Source organism: Lacerta agilis, chromosome 13 (assembly GCF_009819535.1).
Source record: "Lacerta agilis isolate rLacAgi1 chromosome 13, rLacAgi1.pri, whole genome shotgun sequence".
Classification (NCBI taxonomy): domain Eukaryota; kingdom Metazoa; phylum Chordata; class Lepidosauria; order Squamata; family Lacertidae; genus Lacerta; species Lacerta agilis.
In genome coordinates this window covers 5,650,418-5,671,696 of record NC_046324.1, presented here as the reverse complement: position 1 = coordinate 5,671,696, position 21,279 = coordinate 5,650,418, and the positions used below count along the sequence as shown (strand labels likewise).

The 21,279-nt window shown below is 49.0% G+C and overlaps 1 protein-coding gene across 1 annotated transcript in view; it reads right to left on the bottom strand.

Annotated features, from left to right (window-relative positions):
* Positions 1-6,264: 6,264 nt before the first annotated feature.
* Positions 6,265-21,279, bottom strand: part of RFX7 (regulatory factor X7) — a 40,067-nt gene continuing 25,052 nt past the window's right edge. The window contains 10 exon segments of the mRNA XM_033168028.1: positions 6,265-9,193; positions 9,196-9,472; positions 9,475-9,809; positions 10,909-11,211; positions 12,799-13,003; positions 14,058-14,142; positions 14,679-14,795; positions 19,930-20,038; positions 20,041-20,051; positions 20,874-20,956. Of these exon segments, the coding sequence (XP_033023919.1) occupies positions 6,450-9,193; positions 9,196-9,472; positions 9,475-9,809; positions 10,909-11,211; positions 12,799-13,003; positions 14,058-14,142; positions 14,679-14,795; positions 19,930-20,038; positions 20,041-20,051; positions 20,874-20,956 (4,269 nt within the window). The 3' untranslated portion in view covers positions 6,265-6,449.

Here is a 21,279-nt window from a genome sequence, read left to right as displayed (position 1 = left end):
TTCTGTATTAGTCTTGTATTAATATTGTATTAATATTAATCCCTTGGTGCTGGAGGAGACTCTTGAGAGTCCCATGGACTGCAAGAAGATCAAATCTATCCATTCTCAAAGAAATCAGCCCTGAGTGCTCACTAGAAGGACAGATCCTGAAGTTGAGGCTCCAGTACTTTGGCCACCTCATGAGAAGAGAAGACTCCCTAGAAAAGACCCTGATGTTGGGAAAGATGGAGGGCACAAGGAGAAGGGGACGACAGCGGATGAGATGGTTGGACAGTGTTCTCGAAGCTACTAACATGAGTTTGGCCAAACTGTGAGAGGCATTGAAGGATAGGCGTGCCTGGCGTGCTCTGGTCCATGGGGTCACGAAGAGTCGGACACAACTGAACGACTGAACAACAACAACAATATTGTATGGTTGTGTATTATTTCCTTTATACCTCAGCTTTGGGCGTTTCCCACTCCTGTAACTTTAAATCTTTTAAGAACCTTTACAGTGCTGTTATTAGTTACACCTGGTCACGGCTTAATAACTGTGTGTTAGCCTTCCACACATTGGCAGTGTTTACATATTATGATGATCACTGTCCCTGAGCATGCCTGCTATGAGGAGATGGGGTATGTTTTTGTATTTTACCTTTTTGGCAACACGTTTTTTTGCATTAGGTTTTTTTTAGTTGATACATTATGTTCTTATATTTATTATTTTGCAGTCTTAGAAAATGTTATTGCTGAAGAAGTTACATCGAAACAGTGATGTTTTACCCGGAAACGCTGTCCTGTCCACTTCAGCCTTGTTGGAATCCATACTTTTTACAGCTTCTTCACCACTACAGCTTCGTGGGAACATTACGCTTTATGGTTTAGCAGAGACGTTCCAGACGCATTGCCATGAACTTATATTTTATATACTGCCTACATTCATATACTGCCTACAATCGCTTATATTCATTTATTACATTATGAAAGTTACATACAAGTTTTTTCAACAAAATATTTGCCTGTGGTCTCGTGTGGCTCTGTTTTTTGATACAGCTCAGTTACTGAGCATATACCGTAATTTGCATGCAGAAGGCCTCAAGATCAATCCCTGGCATCTCTAGGTGGGGCTGGGAGAGACTTCCATCCAAAACCCTGGAGAGCTACTGCCCACCAGGTGTAGACAACGCTGAGCTAGACCAATCAGCGGTTTGACTGGGTCTTGTAATAAAAAAATTAAGGTCTTATATATATAATAAATGTTCATAAATGTACCAAGCAAACACGTACATCAATATATAAACCACATGTCTGAAGCAGCACAGGAAGACAGTCCTGAAACCATTTTGACTCCCGAACTGACCAAATGTTTCTCTGCAAGGAGCGAGGAAATGAAAAAAAAAACCTTCCCATTGTCTCAGGAATTAAGTAATTACCATCTCAAAGGAATGGCCGGACTACCAGAAAAGGCAATCAGATAGCTTGCCAGACAGGAGATAAACAACACACTCAGATTTCTGTTGTAGACCACCTTTTCTGTGATGTAGGTACAATGTTTCTGAGGGTGGTCCTGGACTCCAGGGCGGGCAATTTAAATGTCTATATAAGGCCAGGCACACCTTTGTTCTGGGTCCTCCTCCTCCTCCTCCTCCTCCTCTCTCCTGCGTGTGGGGGGGAGCAGCCTGTTGCAACAGCTTTAATAAAGATCAGGCTTACTAGCTGCTTTGCGCCTCAATATTCCCTGGTTGGCCTCTGTTATTTTCTCCTACCGATGGAGAACCTACAAAGGACTCTATAAGGGCTCTTGTGTACCCCATAAGTGAATAAGGGCAGATTTTGTTTACAACAGTCTAAAGCAGCTTCATACGTTCAGAATCATAGGCAAAGCAGTTTGAGTGCTCCAAAGCAACCTGTCAATGTGAACCATTCTTTTTTAAAAAAATCACATTTAATGCATGTTTCCATGGGGCTTGCACAGGTCTTGCATACACCCTTGCCCACACACATTACAGAGAGACACACCCTCCCCTGCAGCATTTCTTAACACCCATGTCCATGTAACAAATTGCTCTTCAAGTCTGGCTTAATATAAAATGTTTTATTGTTTCTGAAAACATTAAAAAAAACAAATTTTGAGCACTTTCAATAAAAAATCAACTGAAATGCTACTGCAATATCCAACTACTGTCATTTCAGCAGGTACAACAGACAACAAAACACCGGGGCGGTGGGGGGAGAGAGAGAGAAGAATCTGTGCACTAGATGAAAAGGTAGAGAGGGTGTTTTTTTTCTTCTTTCCTTATAGAAAGCACAAAAGTATAGTACAAGACTTTATATAAACTTCGGATGCTGCACTGCCCAAGAAACAATTTCCTTCTTTTTCAGTTCAAAAGTCAGTGCTTATTGCAATTATTTGCAAATTCTTTACTTCATGAATTCTCATGAAAAAAAATTATGCCAAAAGGGTTCCCCCCCCAACACCAGAGCAATAAAGATAATGAGAAAGTAACGTATTTAACAATAACTAAGCAGAATTAGTAAACGTAAAAAAAAAAAAATGTAACTAACTGGTGATTCAGCTATGCTTGCCTGGTTAGCACAGACCCAGATCTAATACAGCGCAAAAATAATAATAATGAAAAAAGAGTGGGTTACAAGAGTCTACCTAGCACTGTACAAGGTAAGTCAAGAGAACACGCATGCACATCAGGTGGTCATGTATTAACATGGTGAGGCAAACAAAACAGTTCTTTTTTTTTCTTCCTGCTGTAAGATTCTCACGTAAGAGAATAAGAAATAGAAACATCTCATTGAGATCAATGCACATTTGCTACATAAGACAAGTTACCTGTCATTTCCATGACATTTTGCCTTTTAATAATGAAACACATTAAAAAAGTTTTCTGTAGTCATTGTTTTTCTCTCTTTTTAATCATCTGTGGGCCGTCAAATTTGTTGCATTTATCCTAAGGAATGTGCCTGCCATTGTTCAACAGAAGCCTTAGTGCAATAGCTGAACCCCACACAGTCCAACAGGCTGGCCAGCCAAGTCCAAAATATATTCTTGGCAATACTGTACATGGGGGGGGGGTGCAAGTTCATTCGCCTTTAGCCAAGGAGAGCAACCCTCTGAACAACTAAAATCATCATTGTTGCGCAGGGGTCTTATCTGGCAGAAGGGGGCTTCTGCCTCCCCCAGAGATGGCACACTTTGGTGTGAAGCAGGGACTTTTCTGCAGGCAGAGAGCGAAGCAGTTGCAAGCACCAGGAAGAGGGGGGGGGGTCCAGCAAGCTGCCCATTACAACCCCAAACACATGGAGGAAACAGCAAAACAAGCACAGGCCAACAATACACAAAACCCCCCATTTTGGGTCTAGCACCATGAAGTGTGGGTGAAAAAGTTTTGGCTCCCCAGCCCCTCCTTGCAAACCTAACTTCCATTCAATTTGCTTTTAAGTTATCGCAGAATTCCTACTTGAGTGACCAAATGAAGCTAAAGGAGAAATATCGCTTCAGTCCCAATTTACCAGTAGCATTTCAAAATTAAGGTAACAGACCTTTCTTTTATTTTTATTTTTAGGGTGGGGTGGGGGTGGGGGAGACAAAATGATAGTGGTCACATGATAAGTTTGAAAGTCTCACATTTAAAATTGATTTCAATTCAGCCACCTGTAGCTTGTTATCTACATTACAGTCCATGCTCAAACCTGTATCTACAATGTATCCAACACATTTTGGGTCTAAAAAGTGCTCCGCTGCCAACTGATCTGGATGTGGGCAAGAGCTCCCTGCTGGCCAATCAGGAGCGTTAGACGGACGATGAAGGTGAGCAGTACCTGCACCCCGCCCCCAGGCTGCTGCCCCTTCACCACCATCACCTAGGGACAAACCAAGAAGTGCCGCTCCTGGAGGGGGGCAGAGAACCCAATGGGAACCTCCATCTGCACAGCAGCAACGCCTGGGCAGGGGTGGAGGAGGCATCCCCCTGCACCAAGGAGTGCTCAAAATAAATGCCAGCAACGCCTCCTTTAAGGGCTTGTGATGTGAGAACAGACACACAAACACACACAACTATCCTGCCACCCAGGACAAAACCCAGATGGAAAGGGAAAATCTGTTGTTTGGTTTCTTTGTACTTCCAGATTTTTTTTATTTAATTAAAAACACGTCCGTGCACACAAATCTTAAAAATTACAACCGAAAAACATGCAGAAATTGGATTTCTCTCTTTTTTTAAAAAAAAGAAACCCACAATATACTGGGCGCATGTGCTGTGGAATCCTCTGGGTTACCCAGGTGAGTAGTTGCTGCTTTGCCCTCACCCTCCAAAGTCAACTTTTCTATACACTGCTGCCTTAACTCCAGGCACACACAAGCAGCCAGGAAACTCCCCATGGCCCTAGCTCCCTGCCCCCCACCGCACAGGCTCCAAAGGGGCTGGCTATGGCTCACGTACATGGAGTAAAACGCTGGCAACCCCACACGTGTCTGTCTGTGGGGCCTGAAATGAAGTATTGTCACGAGGCCTGGATTCCAGCACCTTGAATGCAAAGAGGCACAACAACACTGGGAAAACTTCCTCCCCACGAGCGCATTAACCAGAACTGCTGCCCTGAAACCTTTTGCTCTGGAACTGCCCTACATGTGCCAACAACCAGGGCACAATCTATGTCTGACCGGCTGGTAGTCTCAAAAGCCTGCCAGGCTTCCTCTCCTTCCCAGTAATATTCTGGCCCTGACACCTTACTTGGGTTTTGGCAGGTGCAAAATGGTCAGCCCACGTTACAAGAGGCAAACACAGCACAAGCACCCAGGGAACAGCATCCTGCAGCCTTGGACAATGGATCTGGCAAAAGGTTTCCCAGGTGAAGTCACAGTTCTGGCACAGATCCTTCTGCCTGAGTAAGGCCCCAGATGGCTAATGGCTGTCTGTTCTCTCTTCACAGCCCTTTGAAAGGCAATGGCCACACTCCCCAGGCAGCTCCTGCTGGGGGCATCCGCTTGCAACAGGCGGAAATGGGGCACCAACAAACCTATGCATCTTTCCCCATTCACTTCCATTGGGTTTGTTTAGGGTAGCTTCTGAAATACATCCCATGGCATGTTTGTACCCCATGGCATCTGGCAGCACTTATGGCTCTATGAAAATTTTTCTTTCCATCAGCTTCTCAGGAAAGAGCAGAGGGGATGCACATCAGTGAAGAGGCAACTGCTTTTCTGCAACCCAAATGTTGTTTACAATTGAGAATGGATGGGTTGGGGCCATTTCTACCTTAAATTCAGGTTGCTCCAATTCTGATAAATAGGAAACAGAACAGAATGAAGTCTTATGAAGTCTCAAGGCTCAGAATTACATTTTTCTCTCAAGGATATTAAAACCAATAAAACAGATCAACTTTTTAAGCTGAGATTTTCAAGCAACTAAAGAAGGCTAAGGACATACCCCCCCACACACACTTTCCAATAAAATTTTAGTGCTTCTCTCTCATTCCTTGATAGTTCCTATCTGTCGCTCCCCCTTTTAGCCCTTTATTGTCATTTTAAGTTGTATTGGTGTCTAAGTATAGCGTTCTCACACCGTATGGTCAGTTTTTACCCAAGTCTTCCTCTGCCATTATCCACAGCTGGGACCCCCACCTCTGTGGTTCTCTAACAGCAATGAAACAAAGGAGGCGATAGCGAGCCCAGAATCTTTGGGAAGCAGCCATTTAAAGTCCATCACCCAATCAAGCATCCTGTGCTGATATACACAGGGAACTCTTGCCTCCTGGACCGCTTCCCCCGTTTCCTCTACAGGCTCTCTCTTCACAGATGTGTGCAAGCCCTCCAGCGCAAGGGGTGCGCCAGCATGTGCAAGGGCCCCGTGTCCACACCCAAGTGCACGTAGCCCTCTCCATCCGAGGAACACGGTTGCTGCGTGGCCTCCACTCCTTCCAGTGCGGCTTGCTTGATGACCCAAGGAACAGCAGCCCAACAAAGGGACTCAGGGTGGCACTGACTGAAATGAACAGAGGGAGGAGCAGCCAGGTAACTCTTCTTGGGGAACTGCCGAAACCCTTTCCTTAGCAATTTAGACTCGCTACACTCTTGGAACCTCCCCAGCCACTTTTTCTTTTGCAACAGCCAAAAAAATGCTGTTCGGTAAGTAAAATTTTTAAAAATCTCTAATACTGGCTCTGGATCAGGCTGTATCCTTCAGAAAAAGTCTTTAAAATGGGTAAGACTGAATATTCCCTGCTGAAGAATAGAGCAGCTGGTGGAGCAAAGGTGTTGGTTGTTGTTGGGTGTTTTTTTGTTTTGTAAAAATGCCACAATTAAGTCATAGTCAATGTTTCTGCTGCAGGGAGGCACTTCCATTAAGACAAATACAAAGCGTCTGTCTGTCTGTCTTTTAGATACAGTGTGCTACATACATCATATTACATATATTATTTAATTTTTTATCTTTTTCTTTTTTAAAATAAAAAATGATTCAACCCAACATTTCAACAGCAGGATGGTCCTTGCTCTCCATCCAATCAAAACCTGCCGAAGTCATTGAGTTAATGGACTCGTTGCAGATCTGCTGGAACAAGGGGTCGTTCTTTAATTCTTCCAGTGTTGCTTCATCGTCCTGGCCCTGCTGGTGAGCCGGGTCAAAGAGCAGGTTTGCGTCCAGCGTGTTCAAATCGTTAATGCTGCCCGAGAGTTCGGAAGCCAACCTGATGTCATTGGAGAAGACGGAGGCCACGTTGCTTAGATCAGAAGCCACCTGGTTGGCCAGCTGCTGGCTACTCTGGAGGCTGCCCTCACCCAGGAAGTCTTTCACGGTGCTGCTGAAATCCAGCTGCTGCTGCTGCTGCTCCTCCTCCTCCTCCTCCAGAGGCTCCGATTGTGCTTGGTTATCTCCGGGAGCAAAAGGGATGTGATCGGCGCTGCTGCTCTTCGTGAGGTAACTTGGTGTTTGGAATTCGAAAACCGAAGGGCTGGGGCTGAGCACGTTCTGGCCGTTGGCACTCGGAAACGTGGAAGAGGAAGTTTCTAAAATCTGGGTCAGGTTCATCCTGGCTGTGTAGTTGGAAGGCATGTTGTTGATCCCCAGGCCCCTCACCGCGTCATCGTTATCCGAATCGAGCTTGTTCAGCAAGACGTTGGTTATCTTCTTAGAATTCGCCTGCTTCTGAGGAGGCGGGAAAGCTGTCTGCATCATGACGGTCAAGGGGACTGACTGGCTCCTTTGCGCAAGGCTCCTGGCACTCGCGTCCGCGTGGACGGCGCTTAATGCACTGTGGACCTCCGGAGTGATGGGGCTGCCGAAGGGCGCTGCGGTCGCGGACGTTGCCGTGCTGGAGCGCAGCACATTGCCAGCAGGGCAAGCGGTGTTCCCACTGAGATTGCGCTGGCGGTGGACGGCAGGGCTGACGCTCCGGCACCTGAAGCTACTGTTATGGGAGGAACCCGCCCCTTTGCCGTCGAGGGGCGCAGGCACAGCGAAGCCCTCCTGCTTGCTGCCAGCGCTGCTGACGGGAGAGACAGGAGTCACACGACCAAAATGGGCGTCGTGGTGCCGAGGCTGAGACTGGTAGGACTGGCCGGGAACGGCAAAGGCGTGGGGCTTCCTGAAGCGGTCTTCCACCAGTTCCTGGTAGCTCGGGAGGATCCCATGGCTGGAGACGGGCGGGTTGCTCACTCCACTGTACCCGGCGTTCATCCACTCCAGCTTGGTTTTGTCGGGGTGCGTGGCCATGGGCCGCTGCATGGGCTTGACGGGGCTGCTGGAGACGATGCTAGCATCGTGGTAGGCCATGCTGGAGCTGATGGGCGTGAAGGCAAAGGGGTTCCTGCATTCCACGGGGCTCGGCGGGACGCTGCTGCTGCAGTTGGAATGGGGCGTGCCGATCGGCGTGTGCCGGCTGCTCCCCAGGGCACTGTCGACGGGCGTCGTCTGAGCCATCCTGGAGCAGGGGCTCTCTCGTGACACGCCCTGCGATCCCGCAATGAGTTCGGACGTCGGAGTGGGCGTGGGTGTAGGTGTCGGGGTGGGCGTGGGAGTTGGGGTGTGGACAGGGGTGCCGCTGTTATGGATTGGGTGGTAGAAGTGGGCACTGCTCGCGTGAGAGGACAGGGATGCCCCCTGGGCCGCCCCCTGGCTCTGGAGGGCCATGCCCAGGGAGCTTCCGTACAGGTGAGAGCTGTTCATGGACATCTGCTCCTCCATGAGCACCAGCTCCTCCACAATGCTGTCCTGGGTCAGGTCGTCGTCGAAGGAGAAGAAGTTCTCGTTGGACTGCGAGGCAACATCCTCAAACTCCTTGAGCTCCGGCTGCAAAGCTAACTGGCTTGGCGCCTGTGCTTGCAGCTGCTCCTCCAGAGAGGGCTCTGGCCCCTGGCTCTGCACCTGCTGGCCGTAGGCAGTTGCCTCCTGGAGCCCTTCGAAGTCCACTGGCTCCCAGACAGACTTTGACAAGGCCTCCTCCGAGCCGCCAGCATGATCCGCGAGAGCCATAACACCGACGTCCTCCTGCAGCGGCTGCTGCTCGCAGTTCAGAGGGGCGAAGTCGGAGCTCTTTGCAAGATGCTGCCATATGTTGGGGCTAAAGCCGTCACTGGGCTGAGAACTGCTTTCTAAGACAAACACGTTCCCTTCCAACTTCACTTTGATGTCTGAAGAGGAGTCTGCCAGCTGCTGCCCTAAAGTGGAATCGCTGGAGCCAAGAACAAGGTCGGCGTCCAGGGGGCAAGTGGTCACTAAGCTGCTGGGCACCGCAGAATGGACTTTGATGGTCACCTTGCCAGGCACCTGCACAAGTGCTGCAGCCCCATCACTCTTGGCCACAGCCACCACTCTCTGCTGCACTTTCTTCACACCTCCCACTTTGGGGGCTTCTGTGCTGGCTGCAGAGACCTGCCCCACAGAGAGCTTCTTGACTGGGGGGCCCTGGGAGTCTGTAAAGGCAGATGGCAGCCGCTTCCTTGGGCTTTTAGCACACACTTTGTCACCACCGGGAGACACAGGGATGCTGGTGCCAGAGAAGGTCTGCATGGCAACCGAGGGAGTGATCGTGCCAGGATTGATCTCCAATGTGGGAACAGGGCGGGATTCAGTGGGCTGGGCAAGGCTTTTCCTTCCTGCCTCCTCGGCTCTCGGGTCGCAGCTCTGGACACATTTCCCTTCTCACGGACCTCCTCGGCTTGACCTTTCCACAGTTCTGCTTCACCTTTCCTCTGCTGCCCAACTGAGGTGCTCAGAGCAACCTTTGCAACTTTGGAGGCGTCTGAGTTCTGTTGGCACCGCAGCACTGCCTCATCCAGGGCTGCCTCCGGCTCCATTTTGACCTCGACTGAAGATGCAGAGGCAGCCATGCCTCCTCCTGCTGCTCCTCCGCTGCCACCAGCTTTGGGCCCCGGAGACTGGAGCGAAACGACGGACCCATTCTGAATCTGCGGGACAGTCCTCAGCTCTTCGGCTGCTCCGGAGCCGCTGGCAACTGAAGGCGTGTGCTTGACGGCGTGCTGCTGGCACTGCTGCTGCTCGGAGCCAGGGAGATAGTGGTCATTTTCACCACGTTCATGTGCTGAGCAGGAACAACAGTCTTGATGGGGCTGCTTGTGAACAGCACTGTCGTTGGGGATCGGATGGTGAGGGCACTGGTGTTGGCAGGCTTGGGCAGGATCTGAGGGTACCGGTGCCTGGCAGAACGATCGCCGACAGGGCTGGCGGGAACATTCTGGGGGGTCTTTGGTGACTGCTTGACCGACTGCATATGCTGGGTGACCACTTGGACGTTGAGCGGGAGAACTTTGCCATCGGCTGAGCCCACAGGACTAGGCGACGTCACCAACTGCCGGGGTCCTCGGCACCTGTTGGGTGAGGGAAATAAGGTTCCAGTTACTCCTTTTATAAAACCAGTCACCCAGCAAAAGTAAACAGATCCAATTTGGTCTACGGAAGGCAAGTCTCCTTCCTGTCCACTTCCACTACTTCCTGTTTGACACAGCCCCCACCCCACAATCTCCTATGCCCTATGTTTTTTACTCTCCGACCCACTCACGTTGATCAAAAATCAACTCCTGCAGCTTCAAAACACACCTGTCTCTTCCCCATTCTCAAAAAAAGGCTTCCTCAACACCTCCTGCCCCCCCCCCAGCTATCGTCCAAACTCCTGGCGTGGGCTCGCCACTGACACTCATCTTTCGTCCACTCTGCTGCACTGACAGTCCACAACCCTCACAAAATCGCCAAGGATCTCTTCATTGCCACCGTCAAACTTCCATGTGACTCCCTGTGGCTGCCACATGTTGATTCTCAGCTGCACTTTTTTCCTACCTCTCTAGCTGCCTTATTCCACTTTTCCAGGAGGGGAGACTCCTCCTCTTCTCCCTCCCTCCCTCTCCCCCTACCCCGGCTTCCTGTTCTCCCTGGCCCCCCCCACCGACCGTTAGGTGACCTCACCAAGGAACAAGAAATGAGAGCATAGCTGCATTTCCCAATTGTTCATGGATCTTGCAAGGTACATGAAAGCACAGGGCCACAGGCGCAAACCTGCATTAAAATCTGTAAATGCTAGTTATTATTTATAGATTCACGCTAGATTTTAAATGTCACAGAAGGCCAAGCCAGATAGTTTCCCTGATCCAATCACACCAGAAAAGTTCTACAATAAATCTGCACCCCATCCTCGGATCACCCCAAATCACCTTCGCCTCCCATTTGTTTAACCCCATTTAATTTCCAAAAAAAACCTGCTACAAATTAGTTCAATTCCTTCCATGTATTCCCCCCAAATAAATATCCAGAGAAAATAACTTTGAATTCATCTGTCTTCCTCTACTAATCATCATACACAGTACCCAAGATAACCCCCCCCCCAATTTATTACCCACCTGGAAGCCCAATGGGGAGGTCAGCAAAAGGTTTAGGGCCCACTGTGTCTATCAACATCCACGCCAACAGCTTACCGTTATAGGGCTGGGAACAGCAGCCACGACAATGCCAATGGGCTGAGGAGACAAGATGGCTGGGCTCCCATTGGAAAGGCTGGTGACCCCATTGCTGGTGGTGCCCTCCACCTTCTTGGCCGGGGACTCTCCTGGCAAAGGCGACTGCAGCTTCTGCTCCTGCTGCTTCTTCTGGATCTTCCGCTGCAGCTGCTGCTTTGCATCAACTGGGGAGGACAGAGTCTTCACCTGGGGCTGGAAGGAATTGCTCTCCGCGGTTGGGACAAAAGCCGAAGGCTGGGGGATCCCTTTGATTCCTGGAAAAGATGAAGAGGGCAGGTAAGGCATGCCTACCATTTGAGCACCTACACCAGCCTTCCTGCTGTGTTGGACCAGAACTCCCATATGGCAGGGGGGCACCAGCATGGGAAATGACGACCCACACAATCCTTGGCTGAGCTCTTTGGATGCAGTTTGGGTTTACTTGCACAGGAGGAGAGGGTTGTGCCCTCAGGTACCTGGAGGAGCACAACATCAGGCTTATCAGCAACACTACAACTGCAAAAGCTACACAGCCTGCTTAACCACAACAACTATGTAAGGTGACTGACACCTGTCTAAGTTCAAAGGCGGTCATTGTGACTGCTGGTCAGCTGCTGCAGCAACCTCCTTTAAAGGTGTGCGTTTGGCACCGATCAGCTGACTGGTGCAGGGTGTGGCTTCAAAGGGCCTTGCTGTAACCCTCGGCTATGGTGGGAACTCCCAGTGAGGAGGCACACTTGAATTGAGAGCTCACATTAAGCTTCCAGTTATCCCTCTGTAGTCTTGGACATACCTGCCCCATGTATGACATCACATAGGCGGTCAGGTGCGAGGCAGACAGGCATGGTTTGTGGGGAAATGCCTCATGAGCCAAGCTGGGACCTGTGCCAGGCCTAACTGGGCCCGAAGGCCGGGAGTTTCCCACTGCTGCCTAAGAGCACCTCAAATGCCCGGCAGGAGGTGGCAGTGAATACATTTTGTAAGATCCCCATCAAACACATCTCCGTGAGACGCAAGTCCCCTCCTTGTATACAGAAATGAGAATGGAAGTTGAAGTCCCTCACCTTTGTAAAATGGAAATAACAACAACTAAACGACTGTCAAGTCCACCTGCTGCAGGAGTTTGTAGGCCCTCCTGTATTGCAACCAGATAGCTGGTGGGGATTTCCATGGTGCAGAGTTAGGCCTGTTCCCACCTCCACCCCTAATGCTGAGTCATTGCTGCAGCTCTAGACAAGAGACCAAATGTTTCCCAGACAGACAAGAGATGCTTGCATGCCAAGTGGCACACTGACTTTCAGGAGAAAAGGCCTTCCTCAGACTGCACTGCTTCCGGTCAAACAGTGGGGAAATGTCACGTTTCACAATAAAATACCGTGCATATAGAAAACCACCTATCAGGTGAAATAGCAGGATCCCACTGCAGGGATTGTACCACCCTCAGTTTAATATAGGAAGGAATCTGTTCCAAGTGGCCCCTTGTTAAAAAAAATCCCTTTCTTTAAAAGTATTTCCAAACTGGTAATATTTGTAATATTTCTAAGCAGCGTACAGGATAATGGAACTCTAACTACACACTCACACACACACAAACAGAAAAGAGAGGGAGAGGGAGAGAATAATCCTAGGAGCCAGTGCAGAGAAAACTCTGCTCCCCATACCTGATTACTGACAGGCCAACAAGAATGCACAAAAGTCCCAAAATGCCTTTCCAAGAGAAACATCCATTGAGATTTCATGGGCCCACCACGCTCATATTCCAATATGCCCTCCAGCCCAGCCCCTTATAACATGGAAAACGCCAACCATTTCTCCTCACAGGAACAGCACATCAAGTGGTGCACTGAGACAACCCTCCTCACCTGCCGGGGCACCAGCCATCACAGTTAAAGCTGCCATTGATTTAGTGCCTATGTAGTGGCTTTTGACCAGGTAGCGGGCCAGATCCAAGACGGAATCGAAGGGCTGGCTGAGCACTTTCTGGGCCCACTGGCAGACCAGCTGGCAGGCAGCTGACACCACCTCTTCGTCGGCACTCTGCAGGTGCCCAGAGGACTCTCCTTCCAGCTGAAACAAAAAACAAAAAGGAGACCCTGAGCAACAGCAACAGCTTCGCTATAGTACAGTATGTAAAAAGTACACAGCATTTCAATCTAGCCATGGAGCTTGGGGCTAATACTGAGCTGCTGCTTAAGGAAGGCCTGGGCGAGGGTGGGAGAGGTTTGATGCTTTGCTTCCCTTGAAAAGGACTCGCTATTTTTGCCACAAGCTCCATGGTGTCCCTTCCCATGGTGTAAGTAAAAGAATGCTGGCATTATGTTGGGGTTCTTGAAGGACCCAAAGTGGGTTTTCCATTCTGATTTAGCCTTTTAAAATTATTTCAGACACTGTCATGGTGGCTCTGCAAAATTTCCTACACCGATAAAAAACATAGCTCTAAGCTTCAGTAACCATTTTAACAAAAGGAAACGGAATCAGGTTTGCTCATTTCAAAAAAGTGCTTATGGAATACCTGCGGGGAACTTCCAGATGTTGTTGGTTCTCAATCAGTCCCCATCGGCCAACATGGCCAATGGTTACGGATGGTGGTGATGGGAGTGGGAGTGTGGTAACATCTGGAGGGCCCCCAAAGATGCTCCCCCCAAAAAAGATGGATAAAATCTGCCCCCTTTTTAATGCCATTTCCCACACTACTGCTTGTAGACATGAGATGGTCACATCTGCATTTGGACAGATGCAAAATATATGGTGAAAACGTGCTCTTTGTGTCTTGTGGCAGGCAGCTGGCCCCAACATTTCCAAAGGGAACTGTAAGTGACATGCAGTGTATTTCTGAAAGCAGAGGACCTATTCTCTTACCGCCCAGTGTGTATGCGAAATGTAACAAGCTCAAGTGTCAGAGGAGTCTTTGACCTTACGGTTTACCTTGTGTTTTTAAAAGGTTGCTCCTTCCCATTTACTACATAATGAAATCCCTTAGTTTTAAACATTCCAACTTCTGCAGAGCAAACCCAGTGATCTTTAATTCTGCAATGCTAAGCTGCCAGCTTTCCTTAAAGCCCTTTTGTTCTACCTAAAAGGCCTTAATCATTCTGCCCAACAGCTCAGGTGTCTACTTTACCCCATCAGCAGTTTTGTGGAAGTCAAGGTTGGGGAGTGTCGGCATCTGCACAAAAGCTTTCTTCCGTAGCCCACTATAGCAATACGTGATTTTAAAAAATTAAGGTGTAAATAATTGTAAAATTGCAGTATTTCCCTTTGCATTAAATTAACTTCCACACAGACCTAACATAGATACAAAGCTGAATGGTCAACAGAACGTCCTTTCTGAATTTAAGAAACATGATCCAAAATGATCAAGAGTTAAGAGATGAGCTCTGTCTTTCTATTGTTCCTTCCAGGCCTTCAATGGACCCCCCACTCTTCTAGTAAGGCAAACCGCCCCCCTGTGCTCCCCCTACTCATGGCCTAAGCTACCTTTGCCTCACCACTGCCATTGTCTGCTTGCTCTTGCCAGACAATGTCAATGAGCAAATGGCCTGCTTTCTTTCTCCTGCTCTCTCTGCCACTGTTGTTTCCTTGCAAGAGTGAAGGACAGGTGAGCAAGCAGGCTGCCGCAGTGAAGAGGAGGAACAGGTCCTGTGGGTCTCCGGCTGGTGGCATGCCAGCCTTTGATGCTGACCCTGATTTCCAGGAAAGTTAAGTGAAATGGTTTTAAAAAAAACATTTCCACAAAGGATATTTTGATTTTCCTCTTGTGCCTAGACGGCGAGCCTTCATGTTGGGGAAGACATTCTTCATGATCTTCCCAAAGTCAGCAGCACTTAACGGATGGTATCCAAGATTGTCACAATAGCTCCTGAAACAAAAGGGAAGCAAGCAGAAATGAATGAGAGCAGGACTGGGGCAAGGCTGCTATCCAGCTCTATCTCTCTTTAATTCACAACCACTGAAGACGGTGAAAGTCCTGGAGGCGGTTGTGGGATGGATGGTGACTAACAGATTGAGGTTGAATCCTGACAAGACACAAGTACTGTTTTGGGGAGACGGGCGGGCGGGTGTGGGGGGATTCCCTGGTCCTGAATGGGGCAATTTTGCCCTGGAGGGACAGGTGTACAGCCTGGAAGTCATTTTGGACTCACAGCTGTCCATGGAGGCGCAGGTCAATTCTGTGTCTGGGGCAGCTGTCCACCAGCTCCATATGATACACAGGTTGAGACCCTATCTGCCCACAGACTGTATCGCCAGAGTGGTGCATGCTCTGGTTATCTCCCACTTGGACTACTGCAATGCGCTCTATGTGGGGCTACCTTTGAAGGTGCAACTAATCCAGAATGCGGCTAGACTGGTGACTGCGAGTGGCTGCTGAGACTATATAACACCGGTCTTCAAAGACCTACATTGGCACGCAGTACATTTCCAGTGCAATTCAAGTCTTGGTGCTGACCTTTAAAGTCCTAAACGGCCTCGGCCCAGTATACCTCAAGGAACTCCACTGCCATTATTCAGCCCGGACACTGAGGTCCAGCTCTGAGGACCTTCTTGGTAGTAGCGCCCGCCCTGTGGAACGCCTTCCCATCAGATGTCAAGGAAATAAACAGCTATCTGACTTTTAGAAGACATCTGAAGGCAGCCCTGTTTAGGGAAGTTTTTAATGTTTGAAGTTTACCTTGTTTTAATATTCTGTTGAAAGCCGCCCAGAGTGGCTGGGGAAACCCAGCCAGATGGGCGCGGTAGAAATAATAAATATTAGTATTAAATCATCTAGGTCAGCAAAGCAGCACTTAAGGCCGCATCCACATGTCTGGCGCTTTGGCCTTTTTCTGGAGTACCAAAGAAACAGGGTCAGCAGCATGGCTCCCTCTCAGTACAGCCCCCCTTCCTGAATCAACTTTTTCACTGACACCTTCATCAAGCTATCCCCTACAACCCCAAGGTCTTGTTCCTGGTCAGTCACCACCAGTGACCCCAAGCATAAGTGTGAAACAAAGATTCCCCCCTCTAATGACCAATGTGCATCACTTTACACTGTTTACACTAAATTGCATTTGCAATTTCACAGCCCATTGCCTCAGTTTGGAGAGGTTGTGTTCATATCAAAGAGCTTGCATATAATGGGTAAGTGTCCCTAAGTAACAGGTCTGATCCCACCCAGCCCCTTTCATATTTTATAAGAATTATTTTCACTAATGTTGCACCACATTTGGACAGGAAAGCAAACAAGTTATCCAAATGGTGCTCCTCCAACAGCCTACAAAAGTTCTCAAATGAACAAACAATTCAACATTTCCCATGTGATCTTTGATTCCTGCCAGTACATATTCCAAAGACTCTAGTCAGTCTTTTGTAATACCTGTACATAAGACCCGCAGGTAGGAAGCTGCCTGCTCCTGCATTAAGAAGGACTGGAATTGGCTAAAGCCAAGCAATAACAAAGACGAACCTGTTCTCTCCCTCATTCACACACAGCCTTTTTTTAGAAAGAGGAAACTATGCTGCCCAGATGTAACTCTGGCTATTGTCTTAGACTGCTAATGCACATTATATACTAAGACCATAGACTGATCCATCCATATAGCTTTGGCCTGTGCCCAAATCACTGGCCTATCTAACCCAGGGTAGCCAACATGGTACAGTCCAGCTATTAACTCCCAAAAGTCCTGGTCAGTGGTATGCTCTGACTAGGCCACAGAGAGCTGCTGCCAAGGCAGAAAAGGGTATTTCCCAGCACTGGTAACTGACAGTGCCGGGAACCAAACTTACAACCTTCAGCACACAAAGCATGTGCTCTGTCATTCATCAGCTACAGCCCCTCCAGTGCTAAGCAACCAACCCCCCCCCCCAAAAAAAACCAGGGGATCAGGCACAGGATCAAAATGAGGGCCATCTAAAATGAGTAGATTAGCTGCAAAGTGCTTTAGACTACTTTCTGGAAAAGCAGTATGCACTTTTTAAACCAGGGTGGTGAACCTGTGGTCCAACACGCTGCAGGACTCCCAGCTCCCATCATCCCTAGCCAAACAAGTTCATTGGGTCATTCCACCTGCAAAGCCTGCACTCTACTACTAAGCTATAACCTGTCACCAAAAGTCCTCCCTTCTCTTTGGAAGTGCAGCAGGAAACAGGCAGGAGTGGCAGTTTAAGTTAACAGTGGAGGCAGGATACTGCTGCTCCCATCACCGTCTGCCCACACAACCCGGATGTGACCTTTCCAGGGGAGAATCCAAGAGGCTGCTTTCCTCAGCTGTTGAGGACCACACCTGAGAGACACCTGTAAAGGGACCCCCTCTGGGGCTTTCCTTGGGAAAGCCTTCAAGCAGAAGGGAAAGGGCATGGCAGAACCCACGGGGCTGCCTTTAAAAGGGGGAAGAATTTCATGCCGGACTAGAAAGTGCAGAAGTGCTGTGCACAGCTTAGGGTGTGACAACCAGCACCTTATGTGGGAAGCAGCAAATGATTCTGAATATACAACCAGCTAATACTGTGCTATGCATAAGCAGAGGGCATGAACACTTCCCATGCCCAGGCAAGCACCCCACTTCCATCTAGTACATTTCGGCACTCAAACAGCTTTTACTGTTGCCCTTTGGTTCACACACACTCCAGCACTGTTGCCTCGGCCATCTACCATGCAGCTTTTGTGGGTCAAGGGATCACTTTTATAGGCAGTACAACGGAGATTAATAATTTACAAAAGTCACGGGAGGAGAGACGCTCGGCTACGCTTGCCAGCACACTGAACCTGAAAGCTGAACGAGCAATTCTGCCATTGTCTGGCTGAGCCTGTGCAACTCCCTAGCAGCAGGGCCGGCCCGCCCATGAAGAAAGGTGAAGTGGTGGCCTCAGACAGCTGGGAGGGGTGCTGCTGCCACACACATGCCATGCTCTGCCCATCACTGCCAATGCCTAATAAATAATAACAATAACATAATAATAATAATAATAATAATAATAATAATAATAATAATAATAATTTATTTATACCCCGCCCATCTGGCTGGGTTTCCCCAGCTACTCTGAGCAGCTTCCAACAAAATATTAAAATACAATAATCCATCAAACATTAAAAGCTTCCCTAGACAGGACTGCCTTCAGATGTCTTCTAAAAGTCTGGCGGGTGGGTGTGCGACAGCAGTGGGTACACGCCAGTGAAGCCCCTTCCGGCTGTCGGGGTGCTGCAGAGGCGGCAGCAGTGGCATGCTCCTTGGAGGTCAGATCTGCCACCTCCCACCACTTTGTCCTCAGCACACATGAACACCAGCAAAATTGTGGTCAGTAGGGTGGGGCAATATCAGCTTTTCAACATCGCGGTCAGGCGATACACCGTGATGTTGAAAAAACAAGCTGCAATGGCCTCAGCCTGCAAGGCGCCGGGTGAAATTGCCACAGCTCTCACTGCAGGAGCTGAAGCGCCTTGGGTGGCGGCACGGGAGGCCTCCCCATCCCCGGTGCTCTCCCCGCTCATTACCAGTGGGGAGAGCAGCGGGGATCCCTTGCGCAGCTCTGCTGGGGATCAGGAGGCTTCCCCCCCCCAGCAGAGCCATCCCCAGGCTGGGGGGATCCTTTAACTGCTCGGAAGGGAGCGGCAATCACACACTCCTCAGCCAAGCAGCCAAAAGATGCAGAAGGAGGAACAAGCTGTATTGATGCCTCGCCAATGCGCTTTCTCTCTCTCTTCGCATATGAGGGCAGAGTGGGATGGCAGTTTCACTCAGCGATTATCGCTGGTGAAGCCAGCACCACTCCTGATCCCCTGCGCGACGCTCGCTGTAGGAGTCAGGAGCAGTGGCGGTTTCACCAGCAATATACTTCTGAGAGAAGCTGACATCGCGGTTTGTTCCTTACCAGTCCGGTGATATATGGATATCGGCTAGTCCTAGTGGCCACCCCAGACCATCACCAATGGCAGGTGCCTGCTCCGGGACGAGGTTGTTGGAAGGCGCAGGATGGAGCAAGTCAGAGAGTGGTTTAGTCCGTGGCCATGGATCTGCTCTCCTAAATCGAAAACAAGCTCCCATGAAGCTGGAGCGGTTTGTAGGTAGGCAATGGAATCCTATCAATGCAGTTGGCAGAATGGCACCACCCAAACTAAACACCACCTTCTGATTTCCTGACAGTGGAAATTCATTAGTAAAAGTTCTCTCTAGCAAAATAAATGCACAGGCAATTGTGGAGCTTCTGAGGAACGAGGATTGCTGGAGAGGAGACATGGACTGCCTTTGCTGCAATCCTGATGTGGCAGCAGAGTGGAAGGCGCCAACATGAAGGCAACCCAACTGGCTGTCAAATTGGACAGTGGCAGAAGAACAATTGTGACTTCCCTCTGCTGTTGGCTTTTCTGCAGTCTCTCTATGGGTGCAGACCGATGGTGGATGGTTAACACTAATGGTCAAGATCACTGGCCAGTGAGGTGCAAGCTCACGTTCAGTCTCTGCTGATGCTCCAGGGCACTCCCGATGTCCTTTTTCAACACACTCAAAGTCCGCAGACCAAATGTGGGAGGGAAACCTGTTGGAAACTGCCTCCTCTGAGCAGAGCCCTTCGCCACTTCCAGATTGGTTTGTGTTCCTGCTGCTGCTGGCAGAGGACCACCTGTTTTTTAAATGCTCCTGGGACAACATGGGCAGGGCAAGTAATGTGCTTCCTTTGCCCCCAGCAAGTAATATCTGGGTTGAAGGAATCACATTCTGGTCCCACTCATGTGGTCCCCACATCAAAAGACTACCTGAGTCGTGTGGGAAGAAGCCACCAGGAAGTGGTTCACACCCCACTGAAACAGCAAAGACATAAGTCTCACAAAGTGTGTTACATCACTTACCCGGAAACCCCCTCCACTATTCAAGAGGGCTCCCCCTCCCAGGCTTTCTGCGGTACCGTTCTGGTTTGCAGCGCAAGTAAGTATTTCATTGTTTAATCAAGGCCACACTCCTCCTTGATATTCTCCCAATGCACAACTAAACCCACCTTCCCACAATACATTTGAAAACACTCACTTGTACTCATCATACACCTCCTGCTTGGGGAGGGATGTCTCCGGGTGCTCCTCTAAGGTGTTGCGGATCCAGGAGAAGGCGTGCATTTGCTGGGCGCGGCTGGATGAACAGACAGCTGATCGCTGAGCCAGAAAAGAGGGTCAATTAGGAAGACTTTTATTACTGCTATATTATCAGCCAGAGAAGAAGAAGGAAGAAGAAGAAGAAGAAGAAGAAGAAGAAGAGAAGAAGAAGAAGAAGAAGAAGAAGAGAGTTTGGATTTGATATCCCGCTTTATCACTACCCGAAGGAGTCTCAAAGCGGCTAACATTCTCCTTTCCCTTCCTCCCCCACAACAAACACTCTGTGAGGTGACTGGGGCTGAGAGACTTCAGAGAAGTGTGACTAGCCCAAGGTCACCCAGCAGCTGCAGGTGGAGGAGCGGAGATGCGAACCCGGTTCCCCAGATTACGAGTCTACCGCTCTTAACCACTACACCACACTGGCTCTGTGTGAAAGGGCAGATAGGCAGACAGGTTCCATGGGGCTTCCAATTTCAATAAGCTGGACTCTTAACCAATCTGCTTTCTGCAACCTTGCCTGTTGCCAACACCTCAAATATGGGTGTTTTTTTTTGAGATATCGAAGGAAGAGAAAGATATTATCTAATGAACATAAAGCTATCACCACCCACAATGGCAGAGACATCAAGGGCAGGGACCTGGTCAGCCAAGGCAGTACCCCCCACCCCACTGTTCCATCATGCCTATTACTCCAACCCCACCCCAATGATGGTCTGGTCCTGGGCAGTGGGACAGAGCCACACCAGACTGCCACAAGGCACAGACTTCTTTGTCTTTCCGACTTCCTCAGCAGCCTTTCAACAAAACATCTGTTTGTCACGCCAAGCAACAGGAAATTAGGTGGCAAATGTGAATTATATGACTATTCTGACACGTGCATACCTTTTCTCTCCATTGCTAGGACCAGAAGGCAGCTGAAGGTAGAGGTAGAGTTTCTGTAGATCTGTAAACTTCTCAACTTCTTGCTAAACAAGAATTTTTAACAGAGTTCACAGTCAGTAGCCAAGAGAGCGAGTGCATATTTTTTGCACAAAATGTAATTACAGCTGAACTGCTATGGTTTCAATTTCAGCAATCAATACAGAACTCTCCTCTAAATTTCTTGTGTCCTGAATGTTTTAGGCCCCTATCTGCACTATATATTTAAATCGGTATCATACACACTTTAAGAGATGGTGTTCACATTTAGCTCTGTCTACACACCTTTAATTCCTGTACTGGACCACCCATCCTTCTGACTTACAGATAAATATGTACAATAAAGAATGGAAGGCAGCAGGAATTCATA